This window comes from Mus musculus, chromosome 4 (genome assembly GCF_000001635.26).
Source record: "Mus musculus strain C57BL/6J chromosome 4, GRCm38.p6 C57BL/6J".
Taxonomy (NCBI): domain Eukaryota; kingdom Metazoa; phylum Chordata; class Mammalia; order Rodentia; family Muridae; genus Mus; species Mus musculus.
Genome location: NC_000070.6, coordinates 83,473,023 through 83,490,385, shown reverse-complemented (window position 1 = coordinate 83,490,385; position 17,363 = coordinate 83,473,023). Strand labels below are relative to the sequence as shown.

The 17,363-nt window shown below is 42.8% G+C and overlaps 1 protein-coding gene across 4 annotated transcripts in view; it reads left to right on the top strand.

Annotated features, from left to right (window-relative positions):
• Positions 1-3,922: 3,922 nt before the first annotated feature.
• Psip1 (PC4 and SFRS1 interacting protein 1) overlaps positions 3,923-17,363 on the top strand; it is a 30,784-nt gene continuing 17,343 nt past the window's right edge. For all 4 annotated transcript variants that reach the window (NM_133948.6, NM_001355203.1, NM_001290527.2 and 1 more), the window contains exons 1-6: positions 3,923-4,111; positions 4,458-4,669; positions 7,853-7,929; positions 13,966-14,104; positions 16,004-16,108; positions 17,284-17,346. In NM_133948.6, the coding sequence (NP_598709.1) occupies positions 4,598-4,669; positions 7,853-7,929; positions 13,966-14,104; positions 16,004-16,108; positions 17,284-17,346 (456 nt within the window). In that variant the 5' untranslated portion in view covers positions 3,923-4,111; positions 4,458-4,597. The remainder of the gene's footprint in view (positions 4,112-4,457; positions 4,670-7,852; positions 7,930-13,965; positions 14,105-16,003; positions 16,109-17,283; positions 17,347-17,363) is intronic.

Here is a 17,363-nt window from a genome sequence, read left to right as displayed (position 1 = left end):
TATGTATGTGTATGTATGTATGCCTGGACTCAGGTCCTCTGGGAGAGCAGCAAGAACTTTTAACAATTGAGCCATATTTAGTTCTATTAAATGATTTGTAGAGGGAAAAAAAGTGTTTTTAAAGGACAACCTTTAAGTATATGATGAGAATATAAAATCAAATATGAATATCTTCACTTTGGTTTGCTTGTTTCCTGCCCTTAGGATTGAATCCCAGGTCTCTTGCCTGCTAAGTAAAGGCTGCCCTCTAACTTGTGACCCTTCCGCCCAGTGGTTCTCAACCTTCCTAATGTTGTGACCCTTTAATACACTTCCTCATTCTGTGATGACCCCCAACCATAAAATTATTTTCTTTGCTACTTCATAACTGCAATCCAGCTGCTGTTCAGAATCATAACATAAATATCTTCTATGCAGCATATCTGATATGTGACCCCTGTACAGGTCCCAACCTACAGGTTGAGAAGCGCTGAGGCCTCGACTTACTGAGGAGCCTAGGCCGCAGCCTCATGTGTCCTGTGGTCTGTTTTCTTTTCTGTTTTTAAGATTTATTTACATATGAGTGCTCAATTTGCATGTATGCCTGCCTGACAGAAGAGAACATCAGATACATCAGAACTGATTATAGATGGTTGTGAGCCACCAAGTGATTGCTGGGACTTGACCTCTGGAAGAGCAATCAGCCCCTGACCCTAAAGAATTAGAACTTTGTCAGGGCTCATCATCTGTCTATTCTTGCTATTCACTCAGTAACTCCATCTTGGGAAAAAAATGTTAAGTTCCTCACCTGTACTTTTGTTCTAAGTAGTTTAAAGACTAGGAAGATTATAAATACAAAAAGATTAAGCCATTTGTAGATGACATTTAGGTGTGCTTTTTGGGTCAAGTCATTTAGGCCCATGAAGAGTTAAACAGAAGGGCTGGTCGAGAGGACCAGCTGGGGAATGGGGTGGGTCTCCAGAGATTGGGAGGGAATTTGAAGCTGGAATAAGAGAACTAGGCTGCGTCTACTTCCAGCATCTTTTTCTAATTATAGGCCATTCTCATTCATCTGCAGCCTCCAACCTTCCTGTGTAACCTAGAGGGCTTGTAAAAAATCACAAAAGGGTGTGTGTAGTGCAGAGAACAGAAGTGCGACAAGCTGGCTCGGGTGCCTTGACTCCAAGTGTCCTTGGGCAAGTTGCTTAACGTCTAGGAGGCTGCTTGCTCATCTGTAGAATGGGAAGAAATTTGCTTGGGTTTTGTCTCAGCACATTTAAATTGGTCTGTCTCTCTCTGGCTAGCTGGTTACAGTTCTGGAAAGTGTATTCTTTCTCCTGTGGGGGAGAAACAAAGCTTTGCCAGTGGCTTAAACACACCCAGCCACTTCCATCCCCCCCTTCTCCCTCCCCCCCTTCTCCCTCCCCCCCTTCTCCCTCCCCCCCTTCTCCCTCCCCCCCCCCCCACTTAGATTCAGAACTGTTGTTCTCAGGGATCCTGGCCCTTTGTTCTCTGGGGGCTTAAATCACCACCTGTTTTGCCTTGATTTAAAAGGTGTCTCCAGTTGTTTCAGACAATTTCTAACTGACATTGTCAAAATGTGCAGCTAGAGAGTGTATCACATTGGTTCACTACTAATACATCAAGTGCATTTCCACTTCCCTTAAAAAAATTTTTTTTTTTTTAATTTCCCAATTATCCCCACTCACAGTACCCATCTCTGTTAGTTGTTGGCATGGCTATTTAGCACTAACACAAGGTATCTCCTAATAGAATTATAGATCTTCTTGTGATATTCTTTATGTGTCTCTCTCTTTCAGAGAGAGCTTTGCCTACAGGTTGGCCTCTAATTTCCATATTCTAGCCTGAGTTTTACTGGTGACCTGAATTTAATCATGGGACCCACGTGGTAGAAAGAGACCCAGGTGTTGTCTCCTGATCTCCATAGGCAGTGTCCCCCCCCCCCCCCAAAAAAAAACCAATGTGGGATATCTTGTTAAAAATGTAGATTAGTAGACGGGGGGGGGGGGGGGGGGGGGGGGGGGGGCTGAGCTGAGCTGCTCACAAGGCCTCAGGTGAAGCCCATGATGTGGAGTCTGACCACAACTGGAGTTTCAAAGCCTTATGGAGTTGGAGACAATGGGAGGGGGAGGTGTACACACACACACACACACACACACACACACACACACACACACACACACACACACACACGATAGCTGGGTGACTTGGGATTAGAGACTTCCCTTTAAGACAGCTTTCTGTTCTTTCAGGTCCATGATTTAGCTGACGACCATTTCTGTAATTACTTAGTTGTGCTCCTCCACCTTTTTTTCTTCCCTTCTTAATCAACAGTCACATAAAAAAAGGGCTCCCTCTGCTCACATCTGCACTGAAACGCCAAGCATCCAGTTTTAAGCAATCAGTTTTATCCCCCTTCTTACCATGCAACCTTGGATAGCCCCCAAAGCACACAACCTAAGATTCACGGTGAGAAGCTTGAAGACATATCACCAATAATTTCCTTTCTTTCTTTTAGCTCCATGCGGAGCCCTCTGCACGATGCACATCTACAGTGGCCTGCTTGCTAGGCATTTAACATTGGGGTGCCAGATTTCCTTTTAAAGACATGCAATATTCCTTTTATAAATAAAGCCCTGAATTTTTGCCTATTCAAACAAAGCTCTTCCTGAGTCTCAGCTGTGAGTCTTTATTTAAAGCAGTATTATTGCTTACACATTTTAATATTCTTAATATCTTTAATATTTTTAGCCTGTTTGATATAGGAAATACCTAATCTTGTTCCTAGCTGTATATTCAACACCAAACAGTGCTCTATTCTAAACAGGATTTTGGAGAGATTCAATGAAGGATGAAACAAAAGACTTATTTTTTCTTAATACTTTAATGTCTTCTAATTTGCCACATCCTTACTTATTGGGAACCTGGATGTTAATGGATAAATAATATTAGTTCTGCTAGAGTAAAGATCGTAAAAGTCAACCCATTTCAGAAGGTGTATTACAAAATATTAAAAGCATCCACTGGCTAAAGGATCAAAAATAAGTTCACCTTTAAATACCCTTTAAGAGAATTTTAAATGATGAAATATTTAGGTGTTAGTAACTCTTCTCTCCTGTATCACCTACCACCATATATATCACTTTTCTAGGGAAATAGAATTTTAAGTGCAGGGCTAAAATTTAGATTGGGCCCAAATCCACATCCTAACTAACAAGCTAACTACGCTTTCTCTGTCATTGTTTTATATCCTTGACGTTTTGCATTCAATGGGATTGTGTTTTCGTTAACGGTTCTCCGCGGTTGAAATATCAGGGAAATGAAATAGGGCTTTCTCATGTTTCAGTCCCAAGAAAAGGAGACTGCAAAGCCCATTCTGCGAGGTGTAAGAGGCCTACAAGGTGCACACCCTGCAACTGCTTCATATTCCAATTTCATCTCTGGGATTTTGCACAGCTCTTCATTTTGGGGATGATGTAAACTGCGCAGGAGCACTACAGTACTCGCACCAAGGAGAAGGATGCGAGAACAAGCACCTTGGGCTGCCACATTCTCTTAAACATGCAGCCGTGGGCTACAGGCCCGGATACCCGCCCCCAAACCGGGTCCACAACAATCGTTTCCTCCCTCCCCGTCTTTTACATACAGTACACATACAAATACACACACGCAGAGCAGCCAGCAGGGGCGGGCCGGGCGCGACCACTGTGCCAGCCGTGGGGGGGGTGGAGGAGAGGGACAGCTCCCGCGTGCCTCTCTCCGGGCCTCCCCTCTCCCTCCCCTCCCACGGCATCTGCTTGCAATTGGTCGCAACCAGGGGCACCTGTGGGCTCTAGGGGACTCAGGCCCTCAGCTCCCGAGCCACGACGCTCGGCGGCTGTAGCGCCACCCGTGCCTGCGCGAGCACTTGGTACGGCCCAGCGCTAGCGGGCGCCGAGCGGGAGCCGCGCGGGAGCGGCGTAGCGACATCGGCGGCGGTGGCGGTGGCGGTGGCGGTTGCAGCTCGGAGCCGTTGAGACGCCTCTGCGGCAGCTGGTGGCGCAGGTGGCCGGCGTGGACGTGGGCAGGAGCGGCCAGCGCGCCCCGCAGCCCCAGCGCCGCCGCCCGGCAGGTGAGAGCCGCCCCGCCCCCGCTCGGCGCGGATGGGAAGCGGGCGGCCGCGCTCGCAGCCTCCCTCCTCTCCCCGCCGCGCCCCTCCCTCGTGGGCTGCGGCCCGTGGGAAAAGCCCTGGGAGCGCCGGGGTGGGAGGCCGGCGGCCGGGTGGCGGGCAGCATCCCTGCCTCAGGTGGCCGCGACCGCAGGCCCCGGCGCTGCTCGGGGCCGAGGCCGCGCTCTGTCCGAGGAGGCGCGCAGGCGGCTCCCCCTCCCCCTCCGCCGCCTCCCCTCCCCCTGCCCTCCTCCCCGCGGCCCCTCCCTGGGGTTTGCGCTTTAACCGCCCTCCCTGCTGTCCCTCGCAGGCGCGTCGGGACACCCCGAGGCATCCTCCCCCGCCCGCGGGCCCGCCAGTCCCAGCTCGCGTCTGTGCTCTCGCATCTCCTGATCGCGGCTGCGCTGCTCCCCCTTCTGGTCTTGGGACTCCCGGCGTCGCCCCTCAAACATGACTCGCGATTTCAAACCTGGAGACCTCATCTTCGCCAAGATGAAAGGTTATCCTCATTGGCCAGCTCGAGTAAGTGATTTGTAGCCCCGGTGTAGCGGTGCGGCCTGCCTCCCATCGTTTCTTCTCGGCTTCCTTTCAGTCCTTCCTCTCCTTTTCTCTTTACCGTTACTTGGAACCTTTCATTTTAGCTTTCTTTCTTTTTTTTTTTTTCTGTATACTCACGTACAATTGTAAAATTCTAGGTTTTCCTTCATATCCGCGGCGGTTTCCCTTTTTGAGTCTCTGACAGGTGTTCTATATAGCAGTTTTTGGGGATGACATTCAATTAACGTTTCATTGAGGCGAAATCATCAAGTAGGATTTTTGTGAGTTGAAATCATGACATTTCCTTAAAATTTGGAATTTTGAACAAAATACAAAGCGTCAACGAAAAATGCAGACTCCAAGCCCTTGCATGTCAGCTGTGGTTTAGGTTGCTTCGTACCGATTTGCAGTTGGCGGCTCATTTGGATCTTTAGATTCACAGTCTTTGGCTTTATGACCTTGAAGATGTTGTTTTCCATTTTTTGTTCTCCATAGCCAAAGGGAGAAGTAGACCGGACACTGGATTAACCTAACTGGAGAAGTCCTAAGGGCTCAAGATGTTACATTAAACAGCCGAGCTCCATTTTCAGGAAAAAAAAAATAGGTTTTTTTTGTTAGTTTATAATGGTGTCAAGGTTCAGAATACTATAGATAAGACTTAAAGAAGGTTATTAGATAAACTCAAAAATAGACTCATGTTCTAAAATTGTAATTATTTTTTCATACAACCTATTTTTTATTTTCATTTTCAAGACAGTTTCTCTGTGTAGCGCTGATTGTTCTGGAACTCACTCGTAGACCAGGCTGGCTTCAAACTCGGAGATCTACCTGCCTCTGCTTCTGGAGTGCTGGGACTAAAGGCGTACACTACCACTGCCTGGCTATTTTTTTTATGCACGTAACTAATTTAATCTTTGAAAGGTATTACTTAAAAATAATGAATTCCATCGTTGGGTTCTGACAGCTGTGTATGAGTACTGACTTAGACTGCTCCCTAACTTCCCATCCTCCTGGGGTACCTTGTTTGGTAGAGCCTTAATCCTCAGCCTTGTCTATATAATTGGTGTTCTTGTTTTCCTATAGGAAAACTTGTAAATTACTGCTGTGTGTGTGCTTTGACCGTTACATATGTTGCAAACGTCTTTAGGGCAGTGACCTAAAGCTGAATTTCTTTATCCTGCTGCTCTTACATAGTCATGCACTTGGAAAACACTGCCTTTCAACTTTACAGAAGACTCGCTAGGCTTGGGAAGGTTTCAAGGCCCCCAAGAGACACTTGATGATTCTAGGTATCCTGATTTTGAGCTGTTAAAAATCATGGTTATCTGATACTCATATTCTAAGTTCCATGCCCCAATGTAGTTAGAGGCCAGGTGTAAATACTTTAAATTTTTTTCTGACTTTGACAGCTAGAGAAATGGCTCCGTGGTTAAGAGGACTCGCTGCTCGGTGGACCTAATTCGGCACTTATCTCAGGCAGCTCACATCCACAGTGATCTGTCTGTGATGACAGGGCAGTGTCACCACCTGCACTCTGCACACAGCCATGTGCAGGCACACACACCTACATCTAATTAAATAAGATCTTTTTTAAATTGTCTTCTTACCTCTTGCAGTATGTTACAGGCTAAGAGTTGTTGCTGGTAAAAGTGAAAATAGCCTTTGGAGAATCATTTTCCTCTTTTTTTCTTCAAAATTAACAATTTTTTAAAGTTCTGTGTTTTGGGTGTTTTGCCTGCATGTGTGTCTACACCACTTCCATAACTTGAGACTATGAAAAAAACTGTCAGGAGCTGCTGTGTGGTACCAAACTGAACCAGGGTCCTCTTAACCACTAAGCCGTCTCTCCAGTGACAAGTTCTACTTGTGATTAGTTCATCTGGATTGGGATAGGACATTTTTGTCTTTTTTCCCTTGTTTTCTTTTTCTTAGAAGCAGCTGAATTTGGTTTTTACATACTTTAAGAATTACAGAGTGAGTTCCAGGGCTACACAGAGAAACTCCTCCAACCCTGTCCCCCCAAAAGATTTACATGTTTTTTCATTCTTAGATATTCTTAATCTTTGCTGTAGAGAATTTAAGAGTATTTAAATATTTAAGGTCTCAACTGTAAGGGTGACATCTCATATCCCATCATTTATTTTTAACTTGTACAAATTGAAATAGAATTGTTAATTAACAACACCTAATACTTCCTTTCAATGTTCTTTAAACACTGGGAATTAATGCCTTCAGTTTTGGATCCTGCTTGCCTTTATGTTCCTTATTTTCTCCTCTGTGTATGTTTGCATCTGTGTGTGTGTGTACCACATGCATGTGAGTACTAGAGGTGATCTCCCCCCCCCCCCCCCCCGCGCCTACTCCAGGAGCCTGAGTTAGGTGAGCATACGGGGCTTGAGAACTGAACTCAGATGCTTTGGAAGAGTTGCAAGCGCTCCTAACCCCTGAGCCCTGCCCTTGCCTCTCATTGCGCTTACTGTTTGAACAGCTCTCCTGCAGGATTGCACACCAGCTCCACACTCCATATAGGAAATGTTTGTCGTCAGTCAAATTTGTTTTAAGAATGAAGTAACTGCAGATTTTAGGAAGGGAAGCTAATCACAGTAGGTATTGCGTCTGGGATGATTTTGAGTAGCAGGCAGTGATAACCTTTGTACTTCTCCAGAAAAACAATGATCAAAATGTTACAGTTACGTAAAAGAAAAGGGTCTTGATGTCAGGACCAGTTTTGACACCAAATGAATTCTGGGGGAAAAAAAACCTTGCTTTTTAGATCTTGTTTGAGATTATGAGTTGTAGAGAGAATTATCTTCTGTGTTGTGTATGGATATATCACCTGTCAATTAAAATCTCTAAGGCCTATGGGAAAGGGTAGACTAGAGGGTGGGACATATGGAGGCAGAAAGAAGACTGGGATAGAGCACTGGGAAGATGGGAGACAGACAGACACATGGTACCAGAGCAGAGGAAACCAGTCACATGGCAGAACATAAATTAGTATAAATGGTCATTTTCAATGGAGCTGATCTGGGGGCCGGGAGGGAAACGGGCTCTATTACAATAAACTGTAAAATGGGTTGATCCTGTGTTAGACATATTTGGGGCTCTTTACTCTGAGTTCACTCAGGTGTACTAAGGTTTGTAAGATCTGACTTTCCTTTCTTACAGGTAGATGAAGTTCCTGATGGAGCTGTAAAACCACCCACAAACAAACTACCCATTTTCTTTTTTGGAACCCATGAGACGTAAGTCCTGCTAGCTTTAAGCTGAAATGACAGTTAACTTGCAGAAGTTAGGTATAAAACAAAAAGCAAGTAGAAATTTCAAAATTTAAGTGGGATGTGACAATGAAATTAAAAACTTATATTTTTAAAGACATAGTCTCTTGTAGCCCTGGTTGCCCTAGGATGTTCCAATGAGACCCGGCTAGCCTGAGCTCATAGAGATGAGCTAGCCTGAGCTCATGGAGATCAACTTGTTGTTTGCCTCCTATGTTTGGAGATAAAATGCCATACCTGGACTGGAATAGAAAACTTAAAAAGTCAAGCCCTTTAAGCTTCCTTAAAAATTGTAAAATGTACTTTCCCGTTTAATGCCAGGAGCTCTTTGGTTTGTTTGAGATAGAATGTCATTCTGTATTACTGAGATAGAACTTACTATATAGACCCAGTTGCCATTGTGCCACCATGCCTGCCTGACTCCCTACCTCTGCCCCCGCCCCTACGGAGACAGGATTTCTCCAGTATCTGTCCTGTTACACTCTACAAACCAGGCTGGCCTCAAACTCAAAGAGATCTACCTACCTCTACCTCCTAAGTGCTGGGATTAAAGCCCCCTCTCCCCATCCTTATTTAAAGTGCTACACCTTAGTGAGAATTAAAGGGAAGTTGAAGGCGGGAGTGAGGGGTAGATGTGATTGATCAAAACATGCTGTGTACATGTATGACATTTTCAAAGGTTAAAAAAGTTAAAAATAATAAATTAATGGAATAGGTAATTAACATGATCAAAAAAAGTTAGGCTTGAAATAATGCCAAGACTGATAGATGAAAGTAGCCAGGCATTGCATATTCTTTTTTTTTTTTTTTTTTTTAATTTTAAAAAGATTTATTTATTTATTATATGTAAGTACACTGTAGTTGTCTTCAGACACACCAGAAGAGGGCATCAGATCTTGTTACAGATGGTTGTGAGCCACCATGTGGTTGCTGGGATTTGAACTCAGGACCTTTGGAAAAGCAGTCAGTGCTCTTAACCGCTGAGCCATCTCACCAACCCCGGCATTGCATATTCTTGTTAGTAAAATAAGGATTGCCCAATGCTGCTTAGGCCTGGTCTCAGGAGCCACACAGGTGGTGGGAAGCTCAGAAGAGAGAAGCCAGACAGAGTGCCCTTTGTGTGTCTGGTCACTCCCAGAGCCAAGCTGACCTGCTGCCCCAGGTGGATATATAGCTAGAGAACTGATGGGATGAAGGAAATTAATATTGTGCGAGATTACAGCTGCATGTTGAACTGTTTTGCTCCTTGTAACTACATGAAATTGCTTTGGAGGCTGTCTCGACTAACTGCCAAGGCTTATAGTCGTAGATGCCTAGAGCTGAATAGTTTTCCTTGCACTGTATAATCTACGTGAGTTGGACTATATTTTCTGTAGAATAGCATGTTTAACTGAGACGAAATGCAGTTGTGGAGATCTCAATTATCACTATTTTTTGGACTTTTCTTTTTTCGTATATATGTTCATTTTGTGTTTTGCCTGTACATTTTGTCTGTGTGAGGGTGTCAGATCTGGAACAGAGCTCTCCGGCAGCTGCTGGGCATTGAGCCCTCTGACAGAGCTGTCTATTTAGTTATTTTTCACTCTGTCCTTAAGAGTGATATAAAAGTGGCAACATTTGGTTTAATTTCTGTTTCCTGCTTCTCTACTTTCTAAACTTACACATAATTTGGTAAACTTACTGAGATGTGATTTATATTGCACAATGTTTAAAGTACGCAGTCAATTTTACTTTGATATATTTCATTGGATTTTAGTATAGTTGTGCCCTTTTCCACTAAGGTCATTTCTCTTTCCCTAGCCCTACACAGTACTAATTACCATCTGTAATTACCACTTAAGGACATTTTGTGTTAATGGTATTGTTTGACCTTACATTTTTTTGTTTGTTTGTTTGTTTTGCTTTTTTGAATTTTTGAGACTGGGTTTCTCTGTGTAGCCCTGGGTGTCCTGGAAATTGCTCTGTAGGCCACCTGCCTCTGCTTCTTGAGTGCTGGGATTCCATACCTGGCCACATAAATTTTTTTGTTTGTTTGTTTTATTTAACATTGTGTAGCCCTGGCCATCCTAGAACTTCCTCTGTACACCAGGATGGGCTTGAACTCAGAGAGCTCCTCCTGCCTCTGGAGTGCTGGGATTAAAGGCATGTGCCAATACTGCCTGGCCTGTAGTTTTTAAAAACACAGTTTTGTATCTTCGATTGGATTGGCCTTCACAATGTTCAGTTTGAGTTGGGTTCACATATATTTTGTATATGAAAATAGGACAAGCTCCCTGGGGGCTGGAGAGATGATGGGTGGCTCAGGGGTTAAGAACACAGATTGCTCTTCCAGAGGTTCTGAGTTCAATTCTCAGCAACCCTTTGGTAGCTCACAACCATCTGTAATGAGATCTGATGCTCTCTTCCAGCACATAGATATACATGCAGATAGAATACTCAGATATACATAAAGTAAATCTTAAAGAGAAAAAAAAAAAAAGCTCCCTGGGGAAGGCAGACACCAACAGATCTGAGTTTGAGCCCAGCCTGGTTTACAGAGTGAGTTCCAGGACAGCTAAGGCTACACAGAGAAACCCTGTCTCCAAAAGACCTAATGAAAAGAAATGCTGAATTTCTGTTTTTAGGGTAATGGTTTACAATTTGGAGACATTCAGTAGGGAAAGGGGTCTGTAAGAGAAACTGTACTTTGTATCAGAGTAGGGATTTGGATTTGCATGGTGTGGAACTGTAGTTGAAAAACTGTCCCTAGGGCCTCCCCTGGACAGAGAGAGTCATAGGTGTGGGGCTCAGGGATTTTTTAACAGGCCTCTCCAGTCGGTGATTGTGATGCACGCAAGGTTTTGAGTCATCTTAATTGATAAGTTATTTCTTCGTGGGTGAAATGAGCCAATTTAAGCCAGATTAGAGTATATAAACACAGGCTCCTTGGGAAGTTGCTCTCTTCCAGCACATAGATATACATGCAGATAGAACATTCCACTGGCCCCAAGGACAAGGCTGGGGAAGTTGCCATGGGGGGGAAAAGAGAGAAGGGAGCGAGGGAGCAGAGAGAGAAGTGAGATTCTGCATTGCATAGGGAAGAGCCTCCGTGGGAGGGGCTGCAATGGGCACGGTTCGGGGTGGCTTTTCCTGGTAAGGACTCAGGGATGCTAGGAGAAACTGGGGGCCAGGTTATGTAAAATATGCATATCAGACCCTTGTCCTGAGTCTGAGACCCACGATAATTGTGAGGAGGCATTTTTTTTTTTAGGACTTTTTGGCTTAAAATTGACTCTGATTTTAAAAGACTTTATATTCTGTAGTTTTCTATGACTCACAGCTGGTTAAATCTTTCCTTTGAGTTGTTGGGAATCTATCCTTTGGCTGTGTCTGTACTAACCATGTGCTCGCGCTCCGAGCCACCACCCCAACCCTTAAATACTGAAGAGGAGACTACTTTCACGGTACTTAAAAATAGAACTTTTGTAGTGTGTGTATTTTGTGGTTTTTCTTTTTCAGTGCTGAGGATCGTACCCCGGGCTTTGCTCTTACCACTGAGTATTATGCCCTAATTGATCTCTATAGGCTTGGAATTCAACTGTTACAGATTTGGTTAATTTGAAATGAAGTTGGTTACTGTTGGAGCTGGAGAGATGGCTCAGTCGTTAAGAGCACTGGCTATTCTCCCAGAGGTCAATTCCAGCGCCCACTTGAGGGCCACAAGGGTCTGTAACTCCTGTTCCAGGGGATCTGAAGCCCTCATCAGACATCATGCACACATAATACCAATACACATAAAACAAGCCATTTGGGGGAAAAAAGATTTTATGTTGGGCTGGGATTACAATTCTTGGTACAGTATTTGCCTATAATGCAGGAGGCTATAGATTCACTCCCTAGCACCATACTAACAAAGGTGGCTAATGAAGAAAATGAGTTAATATCAAAGAAATGAGGATATATTTAAAGAATTAAAAGGCTTTTAAAGTTAATGATATTTTTATTTCAAAATGGACTTAAAATATTTTGATTCAAGCGGGGCAGTGGTGGCGCATGCCTTAATCCCAGCACTTGGGAGGCAGAGGCAGGCGGATTTCTGAGTTCGAGGCCAGCCTGATCTGCAGAGTGAGTTCCAGGACAGCCAGGGCTACACAGAGAAACCCTGTCTTGAAAAACCAAAAAAACATAATTGATCTAGAGTGGACACAGCACTCACCTTTAGAAAGACGACATTGCTTTATTACTATTGGAGATTTTCTTTTTCCTTTTTTTTTTGTTTTGTTTTTGTTTTTTGAGAGAAGAGTTTCTCTGTGTAACCCTGGTAGCCTAACCTGGAACTCAAGAGACCCTTCTGCCTCCGCCTCTCAAGTGCTTGGATTAAAGGCCTGCACTACCATCGAACTTCTCTTCTTTTCTCACATATTATATCCCTCCTCTCCCCCTAGTCTCTCCCCACCCACTCTTCCTCAGGTCCATCCCAACCTCACCCCCTCATAAAAGAGCAGGCCTCCCAGGGACATCAACCAAGCATGGCCTAGCAACCAACAGTAAGACCAGGCACATGCCATCACACCAAGGCTGGATGAGCCAAGTCAGGAGAGGAGAAGGGTCCCAGATAGCCCCCGCTCCCACTGTTAGAAAGCCCACAAAACACCAAGCTATGCAGCTATGACATATGCAGAGGGCCTGGCCTAGCTTTTTTTTTAAATATAGGTGTATGATGGTCCTTCTTGCTTCCAAAATTTGGGAGGGGGATGATTTATTTGAATAAGTTTAGATTTTTCAGATGTAAGTCTATTGTAATAATCAGAAGTTAGAGAGATGGGGAAGGAGGAATATAAAAAAGTAATTTAGAAAAGTATACTAGGGCTGGAGAGATGGCTCATAGGTTAAGAACACTGACTGCTGTTCCAGAGGTCCTGAGTTCAATTCCCAGCAACCACATGATGACTCATAACCATCTGTAATGGGATCTGATGCCCTCTTCTGGTGTGTCTGAAGACAGCTACAGTGTACTCACATACATGAAATAAATAAATAAATAAATAAATCTAAAATAAAAAAAAAGAAATCAACATGTTAAAAAAATAAAAGTGTACTAATTTATAACTGATTTATATTTTAAATTTATTTATATAGTTCTGGTTGGTCTGGAACTTGCTGTGTAAACTAGATCTTGAATTCATAGAGTCACCTGGCTCTGGCTCTGGTGTGCTGGGATTAAAGTGCACCACCATTTCTGGCCTTATATTAAGACTTTTTTGTGTATGTTCATTTAGAGTGGTGGGAAATGGTATTCTCTGAAAACAATTAAAAATTGAGTCTGTTCTCATATATGTTGTCCAGCCTGATGATGACCTTGAATTTCTGATTTTCTTGTCTCCAAACTCCTCAGAGTAGCACTGCAAGTGTGTGCCATTATGCCTTTTTTTTTCTTTTCCCCCAGAGGGGAAAAATGACAGCAGCTTTATTGAGATATTTGTTTCATATAGCTCACCCACTTTAAAGTCTAGAATTCAGTAGTTTTTGCAATTCCAGAAAGTAGTGGAGACGTAGCACAGTAGATTTTCCATTAGCATCGTTTCAAAAGTAACCTGTTACCCAGTGACAGTTATCTTCTTCTGTTTGTTCAGTGTTTTTGCTGTGGCTGAAACAGCCCTTAAAGTATTTTCCCGAATGCTTCATATAAATGAAACCATTTAATGAGGTTTTTAGTGACTTAATTTTTTTTATTTAACACAGTATTTCAAGATTAATACTATAGCCGGGCAGCGGTGGCACACGCCTTTAGTCCCAGCACTTGGTGGGTAGAGGCAGACAGATTTCTGAGTTCGAGGCCAGCCTGGTCTACAGAGTGAGTTCCAGGACAGCCAGGGCTACACAGAGAAACCCTGTCTCGAAAAGCCAAGAAAAAAAACAACAACACAAAAAACCCTTGTTTGTTATAAAGTATTGAATGTCATCTCATAGCCTCGTGTATAATTTGAGTTGGCTTTGTACTTATGCCTTCCCTTTCTGTTACAGTGCTTTTTTAGGACCAAAGGACATATTTCCTTATTCAGAAAATAAGGAAAAGTATGGCAAACCAAATAAACGGAAAGGTTTTAATGAAGGATTGTGGGAGATAGATAACAATCCGAAAGTGAAATTTTCAAGTCAACAGGTGAGTCCTTTTATAAGATTTATTATTAGAGTAAAAATATTGTCATTGGAAAATACTTAATTGAAGAACCTTATGAATTTTAGATTGTTGCGCTCTTTTTAGGGTTTTCCTTGATGTTTGTGTCTAAATGGTTATTAATTAAATGTCTAAAGAGATCTCAGAAATTAGAAATACTTGGTTGTTCAGCTATTCTTGATTAAAATTTCTTTAAACTATTACTGAATTTAAAGCCATAGCTAGGGTCTTGCTAGATTCAGGGCCCTAAAATTTTATTATTGTATGTTTGATATGGGTGGGAACATAACGATGTCCTTGTCCGTGTGGAGGTCAAGTACATCTTTGTGAAGTTCTCCATTCGCCTTTACATGGGCCTGGGGATAACAATCAGGTCAGGAGGCTTGTATCATAGAGCTGAGCCATCTTTTTGGTTGTTTGTTTGTTTGTTTGTTTTTTCGAGACAGGGTTTCTCTGTGTATCCCTGGCTATCCTGGAACTCACTTTGTAGACCAGGCTAGCCTTGAACTCAGAAAATCGCCTGCCTCTGCCTCCCAAGTGCTGGGATTAAAGGCGTGCATGCACTCACACACTGGCTTCTTTCATTTTTATTTTCTCTTGGTACTGCTAATAGTTTTTGTTCTATTTATTTTGTGGTTATATGGGTGTGTGCATAATGTGCGCATGTGCTACAGTGCGCATATAGTGGTCAGAGTACAGCTTTGTGGAGTTGGTTCTCTATCTACTTTTGCCACGTTGGTTGTTGCGTGTGCTTATTTTATTAGCAAGTGCTTTTCCTCTTAAACCATCTTGTGGTCCCGTGATACTATTCTAATAATGTTTTTATATATTGCAACTTTTTTATATATTGCAATTTGTACTCTTGAATGTATGAAAGCTCTTGATAAAATGAACTACTATAGCAAGGCAGTGGTGGTGCATGCCTTTAGTCCCAGCACTGGGGAGGTGGAGGCCCATGGATCTGAATTTGAGGCCAACCTGCTCTATAGAGCAAGTTCCAGTACCGCCAAGGCTACACAGAGAAACCATATCTTGGGTAGGGTTGGGGTAAAAAAAAAAAAAAAAAACAGAAAACAAACAAAATTCCAATGTAATTTCACATGTACCATGCTGCTTCTTGGCTTTGACAGATGTTTAAACAATTGACAAATTGTTCTGTGCGATCTTTCTTTGATATAGTGAGCCATCCTTAGATGATCTCTCTCCCTGGTACTCAGCAGAGTAGACTGTGATTGCTTCTGTACTCGTAAGAGCCACAGAAAGTGCTGATTTCATGCATGATGTATTATTCCCAGGCCTGCACCGGTTAAAGAAACCAGTGATTGATTTGTTAGTTATATTAGAGATTTTACATTAGTTTCCTCCTTTACAAAATAATAAAGTTTTGGATTTTGGAAACATTGGAATTTTCTGCTTAGGTATGTTCAACATTTAAGGTTATGATTCCCTCCTATCTTTCTTACTTGGCTGAGAACAAGCTCAGGCTGGCTTCAAACTCAGAATTCACCTGCCTCACTCTTCCTAAGAGCTACTGTATCTTGGGAAAACTATTTTAATTTACGGCTTTAAAATTCTTTAAGGCAAGGTGTTAAAAACATATTCCAGCTTGGCTAATACCTAGCTCTTTAGTTTAGGATTGCCTCAAACTTGTAGGCATCCTACTATATAAAGCACTGTAGTTTGCAGTAGTGCCACTCCCTGATGTAAAACTTTAATGAGCAGTGGTGCCAAACTAAGCAGTGGTGCACGCCTTTAATCCCAGCACTCGGGAGGCAGAGGCAGGTGGATTTCTGAGTTCCAGGTCAGCCAGGGCTACACAGAGAAACCCTGTCTCAGAAAACCAAAACCAACCAACCAACCAAATGACTAATTTGTTCTTCATAGGCATCAACTAAACAATCCAATGCATCGTCTGATGTTGAAGTGGAAGAAAAAGAGACTAACGTTTCAAAGGAAGACACTGATCAGGAAGAAAAGGCCAGCAATGAGGTAGATTTTGTATCTTTTCTGGTCTTAAGAAGAAATGAAGAAAACGTAGATAGTAGTTTATTGAGTATACTGCAAGGGAGGACTAGGCCTGGCGGTGGGGGTCTCTGAGTACTGCCTGTGGATTTCACAGTTAGCGCAAGAAAGGAAGTATAAATATAAAGTGAGTTGACTGGCAAAGTAGGAGGTAATCTTCAAAATGTTTGAAAAGTGAAAATATGACATTTTTCTCAAATATTAAATAGGGCTTTATAAATAGTTTGTGCATTTTTAAGATACACCAATTTGAAGTTTTTAATTTCCTATATGTATGCTTGTATACTGAATGCATTCTTGATGCCCGTGGAGGGCACTGGATAGATAGATACCCTGGAAATAGAGTTAAAACGGTTGTTAGCCATCATTTGGGTGCTGGGACCCAAAAGTAGATCTGCTATGCTCTTAACCCCTAAGCTTTCTCATTAGCTCTTGGATGTATATTTTTATTAGAAATTGTTTTTGTAAGCAAAACAGGTATAATATAAGGTTAGTGTTTATTAAAAAATACTTTTAAAAAGAGTATTATGGGCTGGAAGTGCTTAAAAAGTTGTAAAACATTTGAAATGTAGGTCTACCCGTGTTACTCTCTGAGTAGAGCTACTTATTGTAGGCTGCTTGGGCACTGATCTTCTGCTGTGAAAAGACACCAGGACCAGAGCAGCTTTCAGTTTAAAAAACAGAAAATGAATGGGGGCTTGCTTTCAGTTTCTGAGGTTTAGCTCACCATCACTGTGGGAGAATATGGTGCTGGGAGTTCTATTCCTAGATCTGCAGGCAGCAGGAAGAGGCACTGGACCAAGCTGTGTGTGAGCTTTTGAAATCCCAAAGTCCACCCTCAGTGATGCACTTCCACACAAGGCCCCAGCTTCTAGTCCTTCTCAAGAGTGCCGCTCCTTAATGACTCAGTGTCACAGACATGGCCTCTGGAGGCCGTTCTTATTCAGACCTGAGAGAGCAGGAGACAGTATTCTGGACATGCTCGTTGTTGCTGTCACTTGGTCAGAGTGACAGGAGACGCCTCCCAACACTTTCAGTGAAACTGGTTTTATGAATTTTAGTTTAAGAAAATTTGTTTCTTGTATAATTTATTTAATTTCATCTGTGGCTTTTTTTTTTCTTCCTGCTGTTATGCATTTTAGGATGTGACTAAAGCAGTTGACATAACCACTCCAAAAGCTGCCAGGCGAGGAAGAAAGAGAAAGGTAATTTCTTAAACACA